General features: G+C 33.5%; 1 protein-coding gene across 15 annotated transcripts in view; it reads left to right on the top strand.

Annotated features, from left to right (window-relative positions):
- WDR17 (WD repeat domain 17) overlaps nt 1-20,563 on the top strand; it is a 74,236-nt gene that overhangs the window by 25,927 nt on the left and 27,746 nt on the right. For all 15 annotated transcript variants that reach the window (XM_087963311.1, XM_087963309.1, XM_087963302.1 and 12 more), the window contains 10 exons: nt 1,407-1,658; nt 2,156-2,278; nt 5,499-5,686; nt 6,893-7,061; nt 8,207-8,298; nt 12,804-12,886; nt 14,223-14,306; nt 17,710-17,874; nt 19,830-20,032; nt 20,133-20,282. In XM_087963311.1, coding sequence (XP_087819437.1) covers nt 1,407-1,658; nt 2,156-2,278; nt 5,499-5,686; nt 6,893-7,061; nt 8,207-8,298; nt 12,804-12,886; nt 14,223-14,306; nt 17,710-17,874; nt 19,830-20,032; nt 20,133-20,282 — 1,509 coding nt within the window. The remainder of the gene's footprint in view (nt 1-1,406; nt 1,659-2,155; nt 2,279-5,498; nt 5,687-6,892; nt 7,062-8,206; nt 8,299-12,803; nt 12,887-14,222; nt 14,307-17,709; nt 17,875-19,829; nt 20,033-20,132; nt 20,283-20,563) is intronic.

The following is a 20,563-nucleotide window of genomic DNA, read 5'->3' as shown; positions in this document are numbered from 1 at the left end:
GAATCATGCGAGCATGTGCAGGGGTGTGGGGGGGTGCGTGCATTGCCTTCTAGGTGCTGCCATGCGAGCGCAAGCACACATGCAATTTTTGGCACAGGAGCCTAAAAAGATTAGTCACCATTGCGCTACATCATTTCAGACAAATGAGAACTTCCAGTGTTGGAGCATTTACAACTTCTGGAGGCAAATTGTTTCACCTGTTAATTGTTCATAGTCAGGAACTTTCTTCTTAGTTCTAAGTTGCTTCTTTCCTTGATTAGTTCCCACCCGTCGCTTGTGAAAAGGGATCTCATAAGTATGAACCAGTTGCCAAGCATGATAAGCATGATAGTCCCTTGAACAGGAGAGGATTGTACATGACTGCTTCTTCCATTAATATTTGTGTCCATATTGTATTGGGGATAGGAATTCCCCACATGTAGCAGGAAGAATACATTGCAAATATATAGTAAAATGAATAAATAAATAGAAAAAAATCATTCAAATCTAGCATATTGCTACAGAATGGCATGTGTTAATGTGAATCTATTTTAAACTAAGTAAGAGATTAGTTAAAAATAAAGTGAATGCACTTTCTTATCATGAACCCAATATTGCCAGGTATTGTTTTGTCTATTCAAAATAAAAAACCAAAAAAACCCTCCAAACCCTTTATTGCTGTAGTTTGAGGCTGAGTCATTACTAAAATAATTCAAGGCTGTCTTTTAATTATTAGTATTTAACATTTTATTCAACATGTTTACTTTATTTTAACTAATTAGACCTCTATAGCAGCTACCAACAATGGAGGCATCCAAGAAAAAAAGGGCAATGTTATTTTTGAAATACAAATAGATTTACGTCCACAATTGACCCCAAAATTTCTGTTGCTAAGTGAGATAGTTAAGTGAATTTTGCCGCATTTTACAACCTTTTTTGCCGTAGTTGTTAAGTGAATCACTGCAGTTGTTCGGTTAGTAAATACGGTTGTTAAGTAAATTTGGCTTCCCCATTGACTTTGTTTGTCAGAAAGTTGCAAAAGTGATCACATGATCCAGGACACTCTGACTGTTCTAAATATGACTTTTGTAGCTGCTAAACGTTGATCATGCAACCATGGAGATGCTTGCAATGGCCATGTGAAGAATGGTCATTAATCACTTTTTTTCAATGCCACTGTAACTATTGTAAATCATCGAGAACCTGTACTAAGCGTTTTATATTTTCAGTACAGAAGTTCATTATATTTACTTGGCTGTTACTCTGTCAGGACATGATTTGGAGGATAAACTGATTCAGTGTATAATGAAAATTAGTTTACATATTTACATTTCAAATGTATGCAGGTATAACCATTTGAACATAGTGATTCTGTATAGAGAATTTTTCTCTGTAAATGGATAAGTTGCATATTTTTATTTTTCAAGGTTGTAAGCATCAGAAACATGTTCTGAGGCCAGAATCACTCGAAGGGACAGATGAGGAAGATCCTATTACTGCTTTGGAATGGGACCCTCTGTCAACAGATTATCTTCTTGTTGCAAATTTGCATAACGGAATCCGTCTTGTTGATTCAGAATCTTTCTCCTGTATCACAGCCTTTAATCTTCCTAATGCAGCAGCATCTGTGCAATGCTTAGCTTGGGTTCCTAGTGCACCTGGAATGTTTATTACTGGAGGTAAAAAAATATTTTTCATTTATATTATAGTAACATAGTATTCAGGGCACACAACAGACTTGTTTAGGTCAGTAGGTTAAGTTTGTACCAAATTACCAAACTAATTACATAATTAGTTATATAAAGGCAAGGACAAAACTAATATTTTAAAATGGTAATGATAGTTTTCTGACATCATTATCACTTCCTTCAGAAAGAAAGTTTTGCTCTCATTGCCTTTTCAGCTTATCTTTAATCTGATTCTAGAAAACAATCTGATGGGTTCAGAAAGTTGGGTAAGAAATGGGCAGTAAGTGGACAATATATACATTGGGAGATAACTTGCATTAGCTGGATAATATTAAATGACACTGAGAGCAGAATGTCCCTACCATATTTCAGTCCTATTTCTGAAGTCATGTTTAATGCTAATTAAAAATCCAATTACATTTTGACTTTTGTTTTTAATTATTGTATTATTTGATTAAAACTTAAGTTAATCTTTTTTTTTAATATAGATTCTCAGGTTGGTGTGTTGCGTGTCTGGAATGTATCACGAACAGCACCAATAGATAATTTTAACTTGAAGAAAACAGGTTTCCATGGCTTACATGTGCTTAATTCTCCTCCAAAGAAGAATAGTAAGTATACATATTTGTTTTAGTTTTGGACATGTTCATATAAAGCTGTGTGTCAAATCAATGAACCTAACATTTGGCTCTTAACTGGTTCTGTATGGCAACAAAATATGGGCCAAAAATTTGTGATAGTTCTTTTGAAACAGCCAGGACTTACACATAAAACAGTTCCTAGAGTCATTTAATAAAGGCATTATTTTTAAAAAAAAGGTTTATTAATTTTCTACTATTACATTTAATTAGTGCTTAATAAACATGATGTTGTCTAGGTTATTTTGTTTCTTAACAATACAAATTATATTTCTAATCTTTACCCCTTTCTTCCAGCTATTGATAAAATAAATTCCATGTTTGATATTATTCTGTATCTTCTTTCTGTTTAAGCTTCAATGTCCATTTCTGCACAGTCCAATATCTTCTTAATTATCTCTTCATCTAATGGTATTCATTTTTCCAATGCTGCAGAAATACAATCCTCGCTGTTGTTAATACATGCGATATTAAATATCCACTTTGTTTATCAAATTTTTCTGGTACTATACCTAATTTAAAAAGTTCAGGTTTAAAATCTACATGTTTTCCTGACATCTTTTGTAGCCACATGTCTATTTGTGCTCAAATATTTTTTGCTTTAGCACAAGTCCACCACAGATGGTGCCAGGCTTTTGGTTACATTTCAAACATTTATATTTATATTTTGAACATTTTGGCTACCTAGCAGGTAATTGCCATCTATAAAACATTTTATATGTTTTCTTTGTAAGAAGTTGCCATTGTTAATTTATAATTTCTTTCCCATATATTTTGCCATTCCTCTAATTCTATATTATATCCAAAGTTTTTGCCCACTCTATCAGTGTTTCTTTTACTTGTTCATCTTCCATTTTCAAATTTAATAGAAAGTTATATAGTTTCTTAATTTTTCATTGTAGTTTCATTTGAATCTTTGCACGAGCATCAGTTAAACCTATTGTTCTCTTAAACTAAATTAACTAGGAAAGGACTTCACAGTATCAACAAAAATTACTATAAGAAACTCCTAAATATACTTGCAGAAATTGTATTCCCTACCATCCAAACTGGTAAAATCCCCAGGCACATTTCTTGCTGTATTGTGCTGCTACTTCAATTTATTGTGAAGTAAACCTGAAACATACTAATGAGTTTCCCTCTCCTAATTATTCCCAATGGCTAGATATTGCATCATTCTTCATATTGATTTACATTTTTGGTGTTGCTTTGTCAACTACTTTTTCATCAACATTCTTTAATAATCTTTGTTTTGATGCATATCTGACACAATAACATGAGAATAGTGGAAAGATCATTGAGATCTTGCATTATTGCCAGTCACCCTGTGCCAAAAATAATCTTGCTAAAAGAATTTTTTGTAACATAATAACATGATTTTAAAAAACCTGTGGATTTCCTTATCAGAATAGCATTAGTTACCTCATAGTTCTGTCCTCTATGTATTAAAGTGGTTCAGTTTTTAATAATGTGTAGGACTTTCTCTCTTGTTAGTGTTGTTTACCAGTATTTCAAATTATCTTTCTGAAAATATCAACAGATGTTTGTTGTACATTTTCTGAAAAAGAGACATTTGCTTGACTCCGGAATTTGTATGATTTTTAAATTTCTATGTTATTTAATAATCCAATTTCTTATGTCACAAATCCTAGCAGGTTTTCTCCTTCTGGTGTATCTATGTTATTTGTTACTTATCCTAAGCGTTTGTAATTATACATTCTTTGCATCATTTCCCCATAAGTATCTGTTCTTGTTTATTTTCTTCATTTGTGCAGGACTTCCTATTGTTTTTAAAGAAATATTTTTAAAGTAGTTTTTTTTGAGATCCAGTCATTAACCAAAAAGTAGTTACGGTTCCTGCACTGAAAAATCTTTTCTGGTTTGAGTTTAGCTTCTATTGCTGCAGTTTTAAGTACAGTGGCACCTCAGTGGCACCTCAGTGCTTCAAAATTAGTTGAATTTGGTACTCGACACATTTTGAAGCAATAATCTTGTCCTGGTACTCATCTTTCTGCTGATACTCAATGTTCAAAATAGAACTTACTGGTGTCAGCCACTTTATGATTCACTACTCCATCTGGCCTAAATAAAGGTCATATAGTTTGCTCTGTAATTGTTTTTAATACTTGTGACTTCCGGAATAAATCCCAGACACCACTGTAATCTGTTTTGGAAAGATTTGGCTCTCTTGATTCACCCTTTTAAAAAACCTTTCCATTTTTAAAAGAATCACCCTAACACCAAATGTGACTAGACTATGTTTCTTTGAGTTTCCCATTTGCAGTTAATTCAAATTGGTGATTTTGTGGTAATAGTGACTAATCAATTAAACAATACTCCCATCTTCCACGAAGTGTTTTTTATCAGTTGTGCTCCTTTGCTTGGATTATTTATTTGTTTGTTTATTTATTTATTTATGTGTTTGTTTGTTTGTTTATTTATTTATTTATTTATTTGATCTCTATGGTCCCTTCTCAACATGTGTCTCTGGGCGGCATGGTGAAGTATTTCAGTGCATAAGAATAATCAAAATCACTCAGTATTATACTTAGTTATTTGGAAATAATTCTCTCTTTCAGATCTCCCTTTTTACGTGGAGTGAAAACAATTTGCATGCTATCTTAAAGTCATAATTTTATATTTAATAGTTGTATTACCCTACATGAAGGGACTCTTGGAAATGAAGGCTTATTGCAGAAGATGGTTCTTCTGGCTCCTTCCAGTAATGCTTCCAAGAGATTATTTTCCTTCAGAGTGATGCCATAGTCCTCTGCTTACTCTCTATTCCATTTACGGGATTATCAACCTGGTTAAAATGGAAAAAAGACCCTGCACCTATAGGAAAAACACTGGGAAGGAAAAATAGTTTTAAATTACTAAATATCTTGGGCATAGAATCAAGTTGATTATAATTAATAAGTGTTTAAATGCCAAGTAGGTATAGTTCTGGGTATCAATAGCTACACAAATTTTGATCTCTTTGATAGCTGTTCTTAAATGGCTATTATTTTCTCAATATTCTGGGACTTATTTTTTGTGTCTCAGATTTAACAGTTCTCTCCAACTATAATAATGTTTTGTGTAAATCTTGTAATAGATTATTCAAGAATATTTTTTTTATTTATAGTTAGCAGCAGATTTAATGGAGAAGGAAGGAAAATCTATGCTAATAATATTTTACCTTTTCATTCAGCATTTTTTTCACAGTCTCCTACCAAAAACCATCATACGTCATCTACAAGTGAAGCTGTTCCATCTCCAAGTCTAACACAGAATCAAGCATTTTCACTTCCTCCTGGACATGCTGTCTGCTGTTTTATGGATGGTGGAGTGGGGCTTTATAACATGGGAGCTAAGAAATGGGAATTTCTTAGAGATTTGGTATGTTTGCTCTCTTACCTAAACAACAGATTTAGATCAGTTCAACTGTATTTTATGTAGTAATGTAATCTTATTCTAGAAATTATTATCAGAACAGTACGTGCAATATAAGTTGTACTTATATATAGATGCCAGTCCTCATCTGTTGCTTTTATCATCAAAGTTCCATTACCATGTTTGCATCTTCTACTGTCATGGCTATGGGAATAATTCATAGGCAGTTCTTGGTAGCTCCCTGCTATAGCCATTACATGTTTCCATAATAGCCATCCTTGAAGATATGGATTATCTAATAGAAAATATTTTTGTGTATGTGAAACACTAACAAAATTACAGTCCAGTAAATATAGCACATAAAGAAAAACAATGGAAGAAATATATTTCCCCATTTTAATAAAAATAATAAATAACATAGTGGAAGAATAGTGTCTAGTGTGACACAAAACAGTAATTTAGCAATTTCTTTAGCAATAAGTTAACATAATTGATGGAATGATAATCTACAAGAATATTGAAAGATCCTATGTGGTTGGTGTGATGAATACATAATACTGTGAAATTTTCACAAAGCACATTTAGTGGATTTCAATAGTCCAAATTTCTATCTGGACATCCCCCTAAAATAAAACAATGATTATTGAATCTGCGGTAGTCTCAAAATAACACTGTGTCAATTTTATTTTAAATGTAAATTAAATTAATTTGTCATTTATGTAATTATAGACATTTCTGAAATATTTCCATATTCAGTGGATGTTCAGAAGTAACACAAGTCTTCTTCCCCAGAAAGGTCCATAAGAATAAGATTGCCACGTATGCAGTCAAAAAACATAAAATGCTGTCAATCAAGGTATCTCAGTGACAATAATAGTCAATATTTATGGACATTAACAAAACTCTAGGTATGTGCATATCTGCATTTCACAGAAAGCTTTGTACAACCCCTAATAACTCATTCCTCATTCTGAAGGAGTGGCCACAACATCATATTATTTGGATCTGGAAAAGTACTTCATTTGTGCATATGTACAATTGTATCTGTGTGGAATAATCTGGATGAAGGGCAGCTTAGAAATATGAGAATCAATAAATAGACTTTTGATTTGAGGTACATTTATTTTAAAAGATAAAACTAGGAGAAAAGAAAACATGTACTATGATATAAAGTATACAACAAGTATTCTAAGGAGTTCATTTCTGTTCTAGGGTCATGTTGAAACCATCTTTGACTGTAAATTCAAACCTGATAACCCTGACCTTTTAGCTACAGCATCATTTGATGGAACAATAAAAGTATGGGATATAACTACTTTAACAGCTATCTGTACCTCTCCTGGCAATGAGGGAGTCATATATTCACTTTCATGGGCTCCAGGTAGGAATATTGAACCTTAAAATTGTTGATACACAGTTGAAAAGAAAATTCTCACTGGTTGTGGGAGTTTTTTTTTTTTTAAAGTGGGATAGCTGTGTTAATATTTTGCAGAAATACAGTGTTTGTGCAGAGCATTAATTGCTAACTTTGCAATGTTACCAATAATCCCCAACATTAGACCTTCAAGAGGTTCCCTTGAGATATTGGTGCATTTTGTGAAAAAATTGCATGTTGTGGGAAGTATATTCCAATCTTTTAAGTTCCTTTTTGCTAAAGTTCACAATTGAGTTCAGAATATTAATAAATACAGCCAGTTCAACTCTTCAGTCATTGCTTTCTAATAAGTGAATAAAATTATAACAACCTGTACATAGCAATGCTTTTGACAGAGTATGTTGCAAAAAGGAGAAATCACAATAATTATATTAACAAATTTAATTCATAGAAAATGTAGAGCTCAATTTAGTATAGTATAGCATTTTTAGTGTTCTTGGTTTTTAATGTAAGAATTTACCATTAACTATGTTTGCAATGTATTGTGGGCATTAGTAATAGCTCTTATGGATTACATGGGTAATCACAAAATATGGGGTGTGGTAAATTATTCGACTTGATTGCAAAAGAATACCAGTTTCATAAAATGTTAATAGATATATATCTTGCTTAAGAATACAAGTTATTGTTCTGAGTAAATCTTGAAAGGCAAAACAATACTTTTTCCCTTTCCTACTTACTAGATGGATTTTTGATCTTATTTATTTTAATAACGTGAAATTTGCATTTGAAACAGAACATAGTACAACTTCCTAAATCTTGTATCAGTATAAAGAGAAATTGAAGATTAATGTACCATCAAGTCAGTGACCATATGGATAGATTTTCTCCAGAAGGAGCTGTCTGTCAGAACTTCTAATGGTTATCCATCACTTCTGTAACTGAGCACAACTTGCTAACAAGCAATTAGAGGAAGCTTTTGTCAGGTAGAAGATTATGAATGAGTTTGTAGGGTTAGAAGTGTCCTTTAAAACTGGACTTTCAATTCAAGAAGATCTACTTTTCACAGTGTTACTGACTAAGATACTGAAATAGGAAAGTAAGATAAATACAATAAATCTTCTGTATTTTTATTACTTTATTCTATAAAGGAGACTTGAATTGTATAGCTGGTGCAACTTCAAGAAATGGTGGTTTCATCTGGGATGTATCACGAGGCAAAATGATAACTCGCTTCAATGAGGTAAGTTTTTTATTTTGCTTGTTTTTACTAATGTTTATTATAAAAAGTTATGTCAATTTATACACTGTACTAGCAATCTATTAACTAAGTGTGAATGAACGAAAGTTAATTCACACTTAGTTAATAGATTGCTAGTACACAGTTAATAGATTGCTAGTACACACTTTTGGGGTATTTCTCCCCAAAAGCCTAAATATTCTACTGTGTTTTTTTTTATGAAAGGAGACAGATATTTCCTGTAAAATGAAATGGAACTAAAATAGCTTGTAGAGGGGTCTAGCGTGGCCATCTCAGCGCGGCCATTTCAGCGCAGTTTTGAGTATCAATATGTTTTGCTTGAATATTAAAATATTCTGAGGCTTTACCCATTACTTATATTGGTACTTTTAAGATTTTTTTTTAGGATCTGTGGTGGTGCAGTGATTAGAATGCAGTACTGCAGGCTACTTTTGCAGACTGCCAGCTGCCTGCAGTTTTACAGTTCAAGTCTCACCGTCTCAAGGTTGACTCAGCCTTCCATTCTTCTGAGGTCAATAAAATGGAGACCCAGATTTTGGGGGGCAATATGCTGACTCTGTAAACTGCTTAGAGAGGGCTGTAAAGCACTGTGAAATGGTATATAAGTCTAAGTGCTATTGCTAACGCTATTGGACTAATCTAATTATTTACTGGTATTCAGAAAGGTTTTTTGTAGGGAGTTAAGTCAATTTTATTTTGGCACATCTTTCGGGCTAGTTAAAAGATTCCATAAAAGCTACACTGGATATTAATTCCTACTTAGCTCTATTTTATTGTTCTATTTTATTTTTAGATTGCTGAGTGTGAATGGAATGAGTATTGATTGGCAGTTTTTCCAAAGGCTCCCTGGCAGGCTAATATAAGGGTTGGTTATTAACATAATTGTTCAAGTGAAATTAAAAGGATTCCACATGGTATTAATGGTATTTTTTCTGTGTAAAACTGCTGTCTGGTCTGATTAACAAATTGCTACAGTATTTAGACAATGCTGAGAAGTAACTTGTAGTTCAAAGAGGGGAACTCTTTGAATAGTTCGTAGTTCAAAGAAACCTTCTGAAAGCAAAGGTTTCCTGACTCTTTCCGGCTACTGCACAAATAACCAGGGAGTGCAGTTTGTCAAAGAAATTCAACTGACAAGAAAGAGGACAAAGAAAATAGTGTAATTCACAAGAGGATTAAAAAGCAATGGATTAATTGCTACTGCTGGCTGTTTCCTAACTACTACTGGTTACTCATTATATGTGATAGGAGCATTGTTTGCTGTGGGTTAGTTCAGTAACTTCAGGAGGCATATACAGGTAGTCTTTGACTTACAACTACAATTTGGATCAGACCTTTTATTGTGGTCATTAAGTGAGTCACATCTGATTTTACAACCTTTCTTTACTGTGGTTGTTAAGTGAATCACATAGTCATAAACTGAATCTGGCTTCCCCTATTGACTTTGCTTATAACAAACCCCCTGAGAGGGTTGCAAATGGTGACGACATGACTCAGGATGCTGCAACCCATCAGAAGTACATGCCAGGTGTCAAGTGCCTGAATTTTGATCATGTGACTGGGGACACTGCAACGGTTGTGTCAGACTGGTCATAAGTAAGTCACTTTTCTCAGTGCCATTGGAACTTCAAATGGTTGTTAAACAAATAGTTGTAAGTTGAGGACTATCTGTAAGGCAGCTGGTGAGCTCATTAAGTGAACAAAGAGGAGTTTAACAGGGCTGCTCCATTCTCTCCCCCAAAAAACATGGTGGTGGCCAGATAAAACTTAATTTCCATTCTGAAAGAGTAAGTAAAGAAATCAGAAGCAAAACTGTCCATATGCCAGCATCTTAGAGAAGGTAGGGTATTCTTAAATGAAACAGGGAATATTTATAGAGAGACAATATTCCAAGAAGTGTCACTAGGGATAGAAGAAAGTCAAGTAGAAAGAATTTAAAAAGATAGTGTGTAGTCTAAGTCTTATCAATTTTTTTTAATTCTTTAACCACATTAAAAAAAATGGGGGGAGTTGTTTCTGGGTGAAAAGAATGAGATGAGTATAATGGTTCAATCTAGAGCAAGTCAGTAGAAGTATATAGAAAGGTAGAGAACAAATATTATATGCAGAGTAGTGCTAGAGATTCTTATACTAATGTATAAATAATGATCCTGCTTGTTGCCCCTTCTCTCCAAACCAGCCATTATAGAACTTTCAAGAAAGTCAGCACATTATGGCACGCTTCAGTTACCTTAGCTAGCTCAACCAAGTTTTCAATTTGCCCAAAATTCCCCAGGGACTTTGCTGATTATTTCATTTTTCAAGCAAGTCAAAGAGATAATTATGATGGATTTTATCTTAATCAGCAGAGAAATAAACTAACATCTTAGCATGGAAAATTTGAGAAGTGGCAATATCATCTTGGGATTCAGGCTACTATGGCTTGTGAAAGAGCATAATATACTTGTACATGTGCACTAGATTTCAGGGCAGTCAATTTCAACAAATTTAGAGAAATGTTAGGCAGACTCAGTTGGACTGATTCTCATATCAAAGGGACAACAGAAGACTGGGAACTTCCATTTCTTCTATATATTCATTTTAATTCAATGAAAAGTTACCATCTATATATCCATAATGGTTTCCCAATATGTCACTTATTTCTCATTGGAATAATTTGCAGTTATACTTCCAGAATCTATCCAAGAAGATTTTTAACATGTGTATGTGTCTAGTTAAGAAGACATGTAACATCCTTTATCTTATGTCAGAGTAAAACATCGGCATACGTTATAAAGTTTTAAATGTGTGCCATTAGTTGCTGCTTGTATCTCCAAGTATCTTCAAAAACCATTAAATATTAAAATTTATATTTAGAATTTTTGAAATTATAGACAAAAAGTAGGTATTTACTGTATATTGCTTATATGCTTACACATATTCACTTTATATTTTGTTACTAGAATAAAAAACTTCCATAAGAAGTTGCCTCAGTTCAAGCTATCTGAACATCCATATCAGTATGAATTGCAGAATTCTTCAGTATTGGGACATCTAGTGTGTAATTCTACTTGTAACAGCACTTTATATACCTCAGAGTTCATTACACTCATAGCTAGAGTCTATGAGAGAAAGTCTAATGGTACAGATTAAATATAATTTAAGTTGAATTTCATTGAATAAGTTTCCTACCTTTTTTCTTAAAGAACACCTTGTACCTCATAAGATGCAAGTATCTTCCTAAATGACAGTCTATAATTACGTACTTCATTCAGTATATAGTAAAGTGTCAAATCTTTGCAGTTTCAGCTAGCCATATTGATTTCCTGGTCTCATATTGGTAAAGCCTGGATATGTATTTTAAATCCCACCATTGCAGTTCAGAATAAAATACTATCATATTTAATCAGTAATTATATTTAAAATATTAATTTAAGAATTTGATAGTATGTCACTTGACATACAAATTCCAAATTTTGATAGGCAATTAGGTGCTTTAAAACTATTTTATTAAGAAATTTAATAAATGAGCATGTAAGAATATCCCATAATTATAACAATTTGGATCTGTACATATAATTTTGTTCTAATATTATTTATAAGGCTATGTACAACTTTCAAAATAAGTGCTTTAGAATATATGGGAACACAAATAAAGCATTTTGTTCCAGTAATTAAAGAAGTCAGCTCTTTTTCCAAATCCGTGTCGAGCTTCAGATGTTCCTTTTAGCAGTCCTCTCATGCATTCTCATGCACAACTGATATGCTTCATTAGTTTTTCCTTCTCATATTGAAACAGCTACGCTTGTGTTTGCATGCCTGTATAACTGGAAACAGCTTCCAAGGCAGCTGTGCTTCCCTGAAAAAAAGATGGAACTGTTTCCACATTTTAAAAAGAAGTGTTGTGTAAATGTGCTTGGAAATGCTCCCTTTTAAGAATTTTCACCCCACTAGTTAGTCATTCACTCAGTCCTTCATTCCATTCAGTGACTAGTATTCTGTTTAGAAAACATAAATGTTAGAACATACCAGATTAAAGATGATGCAAATATTATAAAATTGGTAATAAATAATAAACAGAAATGTCTAAAATGTCAATGTAATTGATTTTACTGACAATGAAACAACATTTGGCCACATTTAAAGAAACAGAACCATACTAGTGAGCTAACAATTGTATATCAAATCAATCTGTAGAAGCCTACACATTTAATTAATAAGGGGATTACAAAATATAACAGTGCCTTTCATTGAATGAACAATAAAGTAAAACGTGTCATTTCTTCCGCTACCCCTTCACAAGAATAGAATCTAGAGAGAAAGGACTTTCCCAAATTTTCTATCAAACAGAGCTGGTGAGAATTGAGAAAGACATAATCGGCATATCAAAGTCAAAATGGTAATAAAGATCTTTCTAGGATAAGGGGGAATGTTCATAGATACATGGATAAATAAGACAAAAAGGAGTCAACTATTTCTTATTGATAGGCATTTTACATTTTTTGAAGCATGGGAAGAATGGAATCTTCTGCATTGCATGGAGTCATAAAGATTCCAAAAGGATAGCAACCTGCAGTGGTGATGGATTCTGGTAAGTCTCATTTGAAACCAATTTTATTTGCCACATAATTCTTGATTATACCTAATTGTATGGCATTTTAGGAAATGATAAATTGACAAGGCATTTCATGTCCAGGAACATCACATTTTTCTTCCAAATATGTATATGATGTTAAAGAGTTTATTTGGTTATATGTTTGTTTTATTAGACTTGTACCTACTGCAATCTTGGTGTTTTACCATATGTCAGTACAGATACAATATCTCTAAAATAATTAGGTTTTTACCTTATAGAACGGTGGGGACTGATCAAATTTCTGAGGAAAGATTTTTCCAAAAGCAACTGCACCAATAGGGAAATTACCTGCTTTACTTCATGGAAGTAGGATATCACAAACTCTTTTTTTCACTGATCAGATGTATCAAAACTGGTTGGAGAAGATAATATTGCATGTATTCTTGTGCCAAGCAGCATAGGCTTTAAAGCCAAAACTACCTTTAGTTTTGGCTTTAAATTGAGAATCTAGAGATAAGCAGTAAGAGTCTTATCATGGTGATAATGAATATAATTCTGAATTCCATTTTTACAAGACTGCAACATAATGGTATTTTCTCTATTAATAGGCTTGTATTGTGGAAAAAAAAACATGAGGCATAGAATTCCAGCCCTTGCATGCCTTCAGATTCCAGCCCTTGCATGCCTTCACTTGAGACTTTTAAGAAGAGATTGGACTGCCATTTGTCAGAAATGGTGTAGGGTCTCCCACTTGGGCAGGGCATTGGACTAGATGACCTACAAGGTCCCTTCCAACTCTGATTATCTGTTAATCTGTTAATCAGATAAGTAGAATTGAAAGAAAATGAATGGCCCAAGTTGACCCAGTAAGCTTCCTTGGCTGAAGACGAACCTGGGACTCTGATTCTAAATCAACATTTCATATCCCCTGCATCTTTTATGAAGTTTATTATGTAGGCATAATTTCATCATAATGCTCACTTTTGGATAAATTAGAGCTCCATTGCTAAATCTCCTTTAAAAAAATCTGGCAATGGAGCTCTAGTTTTCTGATGAAATGCAGACTAATAAAAGATCATGATGTAGAATTGCATGTTACTTTGAAAAAGACATTGATACAGATTTATCAATAACATAAATAATACTCCAGAGGAATGATTTGTATGTATTCACATATACAATGCGTCATAGGATTGCTTGGTTTGTTTCATATGGTTGATAGAATAGACTTCTTTTGTTATTATATATTTCTAAAAATTGTTAAAATTAAACATTTATTACAGTAACTTTAGTTGCATGTTCTGATAAAACCCAATTGATTTCTGATATATTTTTTCATGTTGTAATTCAGCATTATTCGGACAATTGATGGCAAAATTCTCCACAAGTACAAACACCCAGCTGCAGTTTTTGGCTGTGACTGGAGTCAAAACAAGTAAGTTATTATTACATATAGTTCCTTATATATTTATCTCATGGTACTAAAAATAATATTAAAATCACTATCACTTATATAATATATTATTAGTTAGTTTAGGCTATTTTTTTCTAGTACTGTAACATTGTCAGATAAGATCAACATGAAGTTTGCTTTGTATTACCATTTTTTCCAGTGTTACCACTCCTCATTATTATTTCATTAAGCATGACATGTTCCAGTTATTTACCAATTATGATCAAGCATTCTCTACATTTTAACCATATTCACATGTAGCATCAAGAGTTAAAGTTAATATTGATAAAAGTTGACTTGAAGTATGCATAATATAATTATTTCAATTAATTAAAATAGTATTTGCTGACCCAGTTAATTTAATTTTATCTTTGCTTCATGATGACTGGCAGTTATAACTGCTTGATTAGTATCTTGGATTAGAATAGATACTATGGGAACTTTTCCTAAAAGTCAAGATAAAAAAATGGATGCCATGTGCTGTGACATAAGAATTTTGAAAATATGCTTTGTTTCACCACTTGAAAGCAGATTTGCAAGCAAATAAAATCAGCTATGCTGACAGAATTGTTCAAAATTATGTTTAGACTTTAGTTATGAAAGCCTTCCCCTCCCCCTTTGTTTCTTTTTCTTTTTTAGCATTGTTTGATAGTTTCACAGCTTTGACAGAGGATAAAGATGAAAAGAAAATTTTCCTCTGATATACTTTATTTTATTTATAAACATTTCTTAATTTTGTTTTTCATCCATGGCCAATTATAATATACAAAAATCATAAAACATAGTGTAAATACAAATAAGTATTGTAACAGATTTTCCACTAAGGAAATTAGTATTATTTTCAACTGAATGTGGCAAAAAAGGAGTTGCTCTCAACTTGTGATGACCCAGGGTGGGATACAAAACAAACACAGTCACAGAAAACAGGTGAAGCCCCTTTTATTCCTTCAGTTTGCTTCCAAGTTCCGAATATTTTTGACGGAAGACAAAAAAACTCTCACACAGTTACACGAAGAAGTGAAAAAGCAACATAAACCAGGCAAGATAAGGGCTGGAGGATGTCCACAGATAACACACACTGGGAAGGATGCCAAACTCAGAGAGGAACTATAAACTAGAGATATTTATATGATTTGTTTCCAGCATTTGCCAGTACGCAGGTCCAAACTCTTATTCAGTTGTCATACCTGCAGCCCATGAAGAGGATCAAGGCCCTCTCCTCCCAAGGAGACCACGTCTCTCCCTTATCCTCTCCTCCCTGCGTGCCCTAGGATGGAGAGGGGATGGGCCTGGGTCCTCCTCTGACTGCTCAGCTGGCCTCTGCCCTTCCCCAGCCTCCTCCACAACCTCCAGAGCCACACTTCCACTCCCTGTCGGCTGTTCCTCCTCTCCCTCAGAGTCAGTCTCCACCAGGGGCATGACACAACTATTATTGAAAACTATGCTAGCCAATATTTGTGCTGGATTAGCCTACAGAAAAAAGGCATTTAGAAATGTTAGACTTAATTTGGTTCGTATATAACAAAAAAGCTTCCCAAGGAAATAATGGGATATATAAGAAAAAACTAAAAATTGTTTATTTATGTAACTCCTCTATGTTTTATATATCAGAGATTTCAGATTAAATTGTATTAGATAATAAATAGTGAAGACTTTTAAAACTAATTTTTTATATTTTTAACATTATTTTAGGAAAAAATATTTGTTTTAGTAATCAAGACAGTGATATGCCAATAGTGAAACATTTTGTAACAATTTTTTCTTTTATATATGCTGGCAATGCTGTAAACCCCAACTGTACTGGAAAATGATTGATTGTATATACTGTGTTTTTCCCCCAAAATAAGACCCTGTCTTATATTTTTTTGCCACCAAAAAAGGCTCCAGGTCTTATTTTCGGGGGATGTCATCCACTGACCAACCTCACTTGCGCGCGTCGCCCTCTGGCCTCCTTTTCGCTGTCAGAGGCCTTCAGGAACTTCTGTGTCTGGCAAGGCTTTTCTGGTGGCCTTTGCAGCTGATAACACAACTCCAGATCAATCCGGAGCTTTGTTATCAGTTACAGAGGCCTTCAGGAAAGTCTTGCCAACTTTCCTGGCTGCAGAAGAAATGAGCCGGCAAGGCAGGTGTCAGGGTGTGTGAGAGGCCTGGTTACAACCATCCAAAGGTAAGTAGTAGGTCAGCTCTACACACGTCCCCATCCCCACCCTAACTTAATTTTTATCTGTGCACTTTGGAATGGGTGGGATCTTAATTAAGGCTTACTTTGGGGGTAGGGCTTACACTGAGCATACATGTAAAAATCAAGGTAGGACTTACTTTCATAGTAGGTCATATTTTCGAGGAAACAGGTTATCTCATCGTTTGTATATTTAAGTACTATGCTTCTTGAAAGCAAATAATATTTCAAATGAATCTATATTTAATTTTATAAATAATTCTTTTTCTCTATACAATTGAATAGCCTCAAGTGTCTATATTGTGCTGGGAGATCAGAAGATCACTCTAAGCAAAATATTTAGTGAAAGATTTATTGGAAATAGTAGGACTTGTATGCTTCCAAAATGTTTTGAGGAGGTACTTTGGAATAAACAGTGCCGTATCTTTTTAAAATACCTGCATTTGTTTTTTGGGCTTTTCTACATATCTAAAAAACAAACACAGTTCCTATAATGAGTCAGTTAATTAAAACTGCTATGTCTTTAAGGCACTCATTAAAATAATGGAACTTTTTCCAGGGTTGCATGGAAACCTGAAAAAAGATGTGACAACTTTAATTACATGCTGCAGCTGTATGTATACCTGTTCATCTCAAAGCACTTCTAAAATATTTTAAATTACTTATAGTTCTAGAAAATAATTATTACAAAGGCTATTAAACAAAGGCCATTTAAAATTATTTCCACACTGGTATACCTTTCTAGGAAAAATTATCAAAATGTCAGAAATGATTACTATGAGATAAATGCAGTTCCTCTTCAATTTGGTCATCTTTTTTTCTTTTATTTTTTAAAATGTTTTAACTTGTGAACCACCAAGGGTCATTGGGAGTTGAGTGGCATACAAACAAATCTCCCTTTTTATAACCTTGTAAATGTGGTAAATAAAATGAATAAATAAAAAATAAAGTTGAATTTCTGCATTGTTATTATTGTTATTTTATTCCACTTCACATAGGTTCCTTTATTCTTAAATATCCAAATAATGATTTGTAACAATTCATGCTGTGAATAAGCAAAATAACCCCCTTTCTATTTTCTGTAGTAAGCTTGGATATCCCACATCTGCTTTCATATCTGTTGCTAATACTTAATAACCTTGATCTCAGCAATTTTAGGAGGTGAAATTCAAATATGGTAATTGATGGCTGTGACTTTTCTTACAGAGATATGATAGCAACTGGATGTGAAGATAAAAATGTCCGTGTTTATTATCTAGCAACAAGTTCTGATCAGCCACTAAAAGTTTTCAGTGGGCACACAGCAAAAGTATTTCATGTAAGATGGTCTCCCCTTAGGGAAGGAATACTTTGCAGTGGTTCTGATGATGGGTAAGTATATTTCCTTTAAATTTGTGTTACTGCATATAGAAGTAGATTTTTGTCTATAATTATTGAAGTTAGTAAAATAGTTACTTTAGATTTAGTAAAGGATGGCATATTCATTGTTCTGAAAGACCATTGCTTATACTGTAGCCTCCTCATGCTCCTCAAGGAAAATGATGTTTTTTTATTATAGTCTCCCTGCAAGGCCTGTGATAAAATAAAATGTATGTTGCAATGCATTAATATTTGTGCTGTAGAACCTATTCACAGGATTCCACTACCTTAATCATTTATTTCACTAGCATCTAGTGAATACAGTATCTGTGTGTGCTCACACACATACATTCAAACATTTGGCTAAAGTCCAAATATCAGAATAAATTATGTGGAATTCAAATCTAGACTGCAACCAATCTGCTTTCATTAATAAAAAATGGGATTGCTGCTTGTTCGTTAGGTTCATACTGAATGAAACGTATTAATACTTGCAGCAATGTTTTTTAATTATCTGAATTCTACAGTATGCAATAATTATTTGATGATTGACATAACCAGCCTATGTTAAAGATCTGATATCTATGACCTATATGTAGGAGAGGCAAATCCTGGTTTCTCCAAAGATTGCAAAGAAGCAAATCGTATTGTGATTTTGGCATTTTTAATACAACCACCATGATTTCAAAGAATGATTTATTTATTTACATTTCATGGTATGCTGCCTATCATAGCAACTTAGCATGCTATGGTAGCTCATCCAATTCAGAGGTGGTATTCAGCCGGTTCCGAACAGTTCTGGAGAACCAGTAGCAGAAATTTTGAGTAGTTTGGAGAACCAGCAAATACCACCTCTGACTGGAGATTTTACAGTATCCTTCCCTTACCATGCCCACCAAGCCACGCCCACAAAACCAGTAGTAAAAAAAAATGAATCCCACCACTGATCCAATTGTAATTTGATGCAGTATGATACAAGTCAGTGGGAAGATGGATGTCATCAGCTAAATGCTTTCATTCAGCATCTTTCAAGGCTACAAGAAACTGGCAGTTTGCTTCTAATTATGTCAAAATGAAGGGTGGGGAAATGTTAGAACATGGTTTTCTCTTCTCTTTTTCCTACTGCCATGCTATACTTATTTATTCAGTCCTACTGATTTTAAGTGAGACCTATGTCTAGTAAATGTATATAGAAATCCAGCTGTAATCTTCTAAAGCCTGCTTTAAGATTATGGAATAGATACCATATTTAGAACTCAAAATAAATGTAATAAAGATTGGGATATTCCACAAAAGGGCAGGTGATTATATAAGAGCAGTGTTCTGATTTGGCTGATGAAAGTGATATAGAACTACAGAATTATAACAGAAGTATTTATTATAGAACTGCATTGTTCAAGCTATGATATGTAACCATTAAATACCATGAATGCAGATTGTACTGTGGGCTACATGCAATCCTTAGCTCCCCGATTTGTCTACTCTTCTTCTGGCAGTTCATCCTGATATAAAATAATGCAATAACTTTTCTTTTTTCCTCCAGTAGAGAATAGTAAAGGGGGTGGATACTATAAAGTGGAGAAATGCTTCACATATAATTGTGAAATGGTGTTTGATATGTTTGAGTAATTATAAGATTAAACATAAACTACTCCATATCATCTGTGATAGAATGAATATTATCACCAGTTCCTTTAAAAAAAAATAAACGTTATTTTTAAATACCAGTGTGGATATGGCAATTCCTGTGACTATGAAAAAATCACTACTTTGAAACATCAGGTCTTAGTTTTTCACTAAATTGAAAAACTAAGATCATGTCCCTTAATTTATAATAAGATAAAATTCAGGAAACAGGGTGCTACAACAAATTCTTATCAAGATTCTTCCATGCACCACAACTAGATTTGTGGTTTTATCTGGAGATGATCAATATATTGCAATAAAATGCCATCTTTTTTTTATAGCACTGTTCGGATATGGGATTACACACAAGATGCTTGTATAAATATTCTTAGTGGGCATACAGCACCAGTACGAGGATTGTTGTGGAATACAGAAATACCTTATCTATTGATATCAGGCAGTTGGGATTATACAATCAAAGTATGGGACACAAGAGATGGTACATGCCTGGACACTGTATATGATCATGGTGCAGATGTTTATGGTAACATGTTTGATTTTATGTTTTTGTACATTTTATATTCCTTTTGAAAATCTTATTATTTTAAAATATTGCATTGAATTCCTTTATTCCTTTTCTTTAGGATTAACGTGTCATCCTAGCAGCCCCTTCACTATGGCCTCTTGTTCCCGCGACTCCACTGTGAGACTTTGGTCTTTAACACCTCTGATAAATCCTCTCCAATTATGCATCTTGGCAGACAGACCATGGGATGAGATAATTGGAAACATTGGTGGGTAAATGATAGCACACAAGCAGATTATATATAAAATGGTCATATTTCCACATATTTTCCTATGGCTTTTGTGAAAGCCTGTGGAATATCTCTAATAAATTTATAGTGGTATCTTGGGAATCATCGTTAATTGGTTATGGAAGGCACGATAAGTACCAAAAATGATGAGTATCAAACAAATTCTTCCCATAAGATAATGTAGTGAGTGACAAGGCAGCCAACACCAAGTTCTAGTGTGTGCGTTAAGAACGAAATACATGTTAAATATCAGGACAACA

Source organism: Notechis scutatus, chromosome 4 (genome assembly GCF_049901735.1).
Source record: "Notechis scutatus isolate UNSWTSFEM ecotype Mainland chromosome 4, rNotScu1.2, whole genome shotgun sequence".
Taxonomy (NCBI): Eukaryota; Metazoa; Chordata; class Lepidosauria; order Squamata; family Elapidae; genus Notechis; species Notechis scutatus.
The sequence above is the reverse complement of the archived record's forward strand: the minus strand, read 5'-3'. Positions and strand labels throughout refer to the sequence as shown.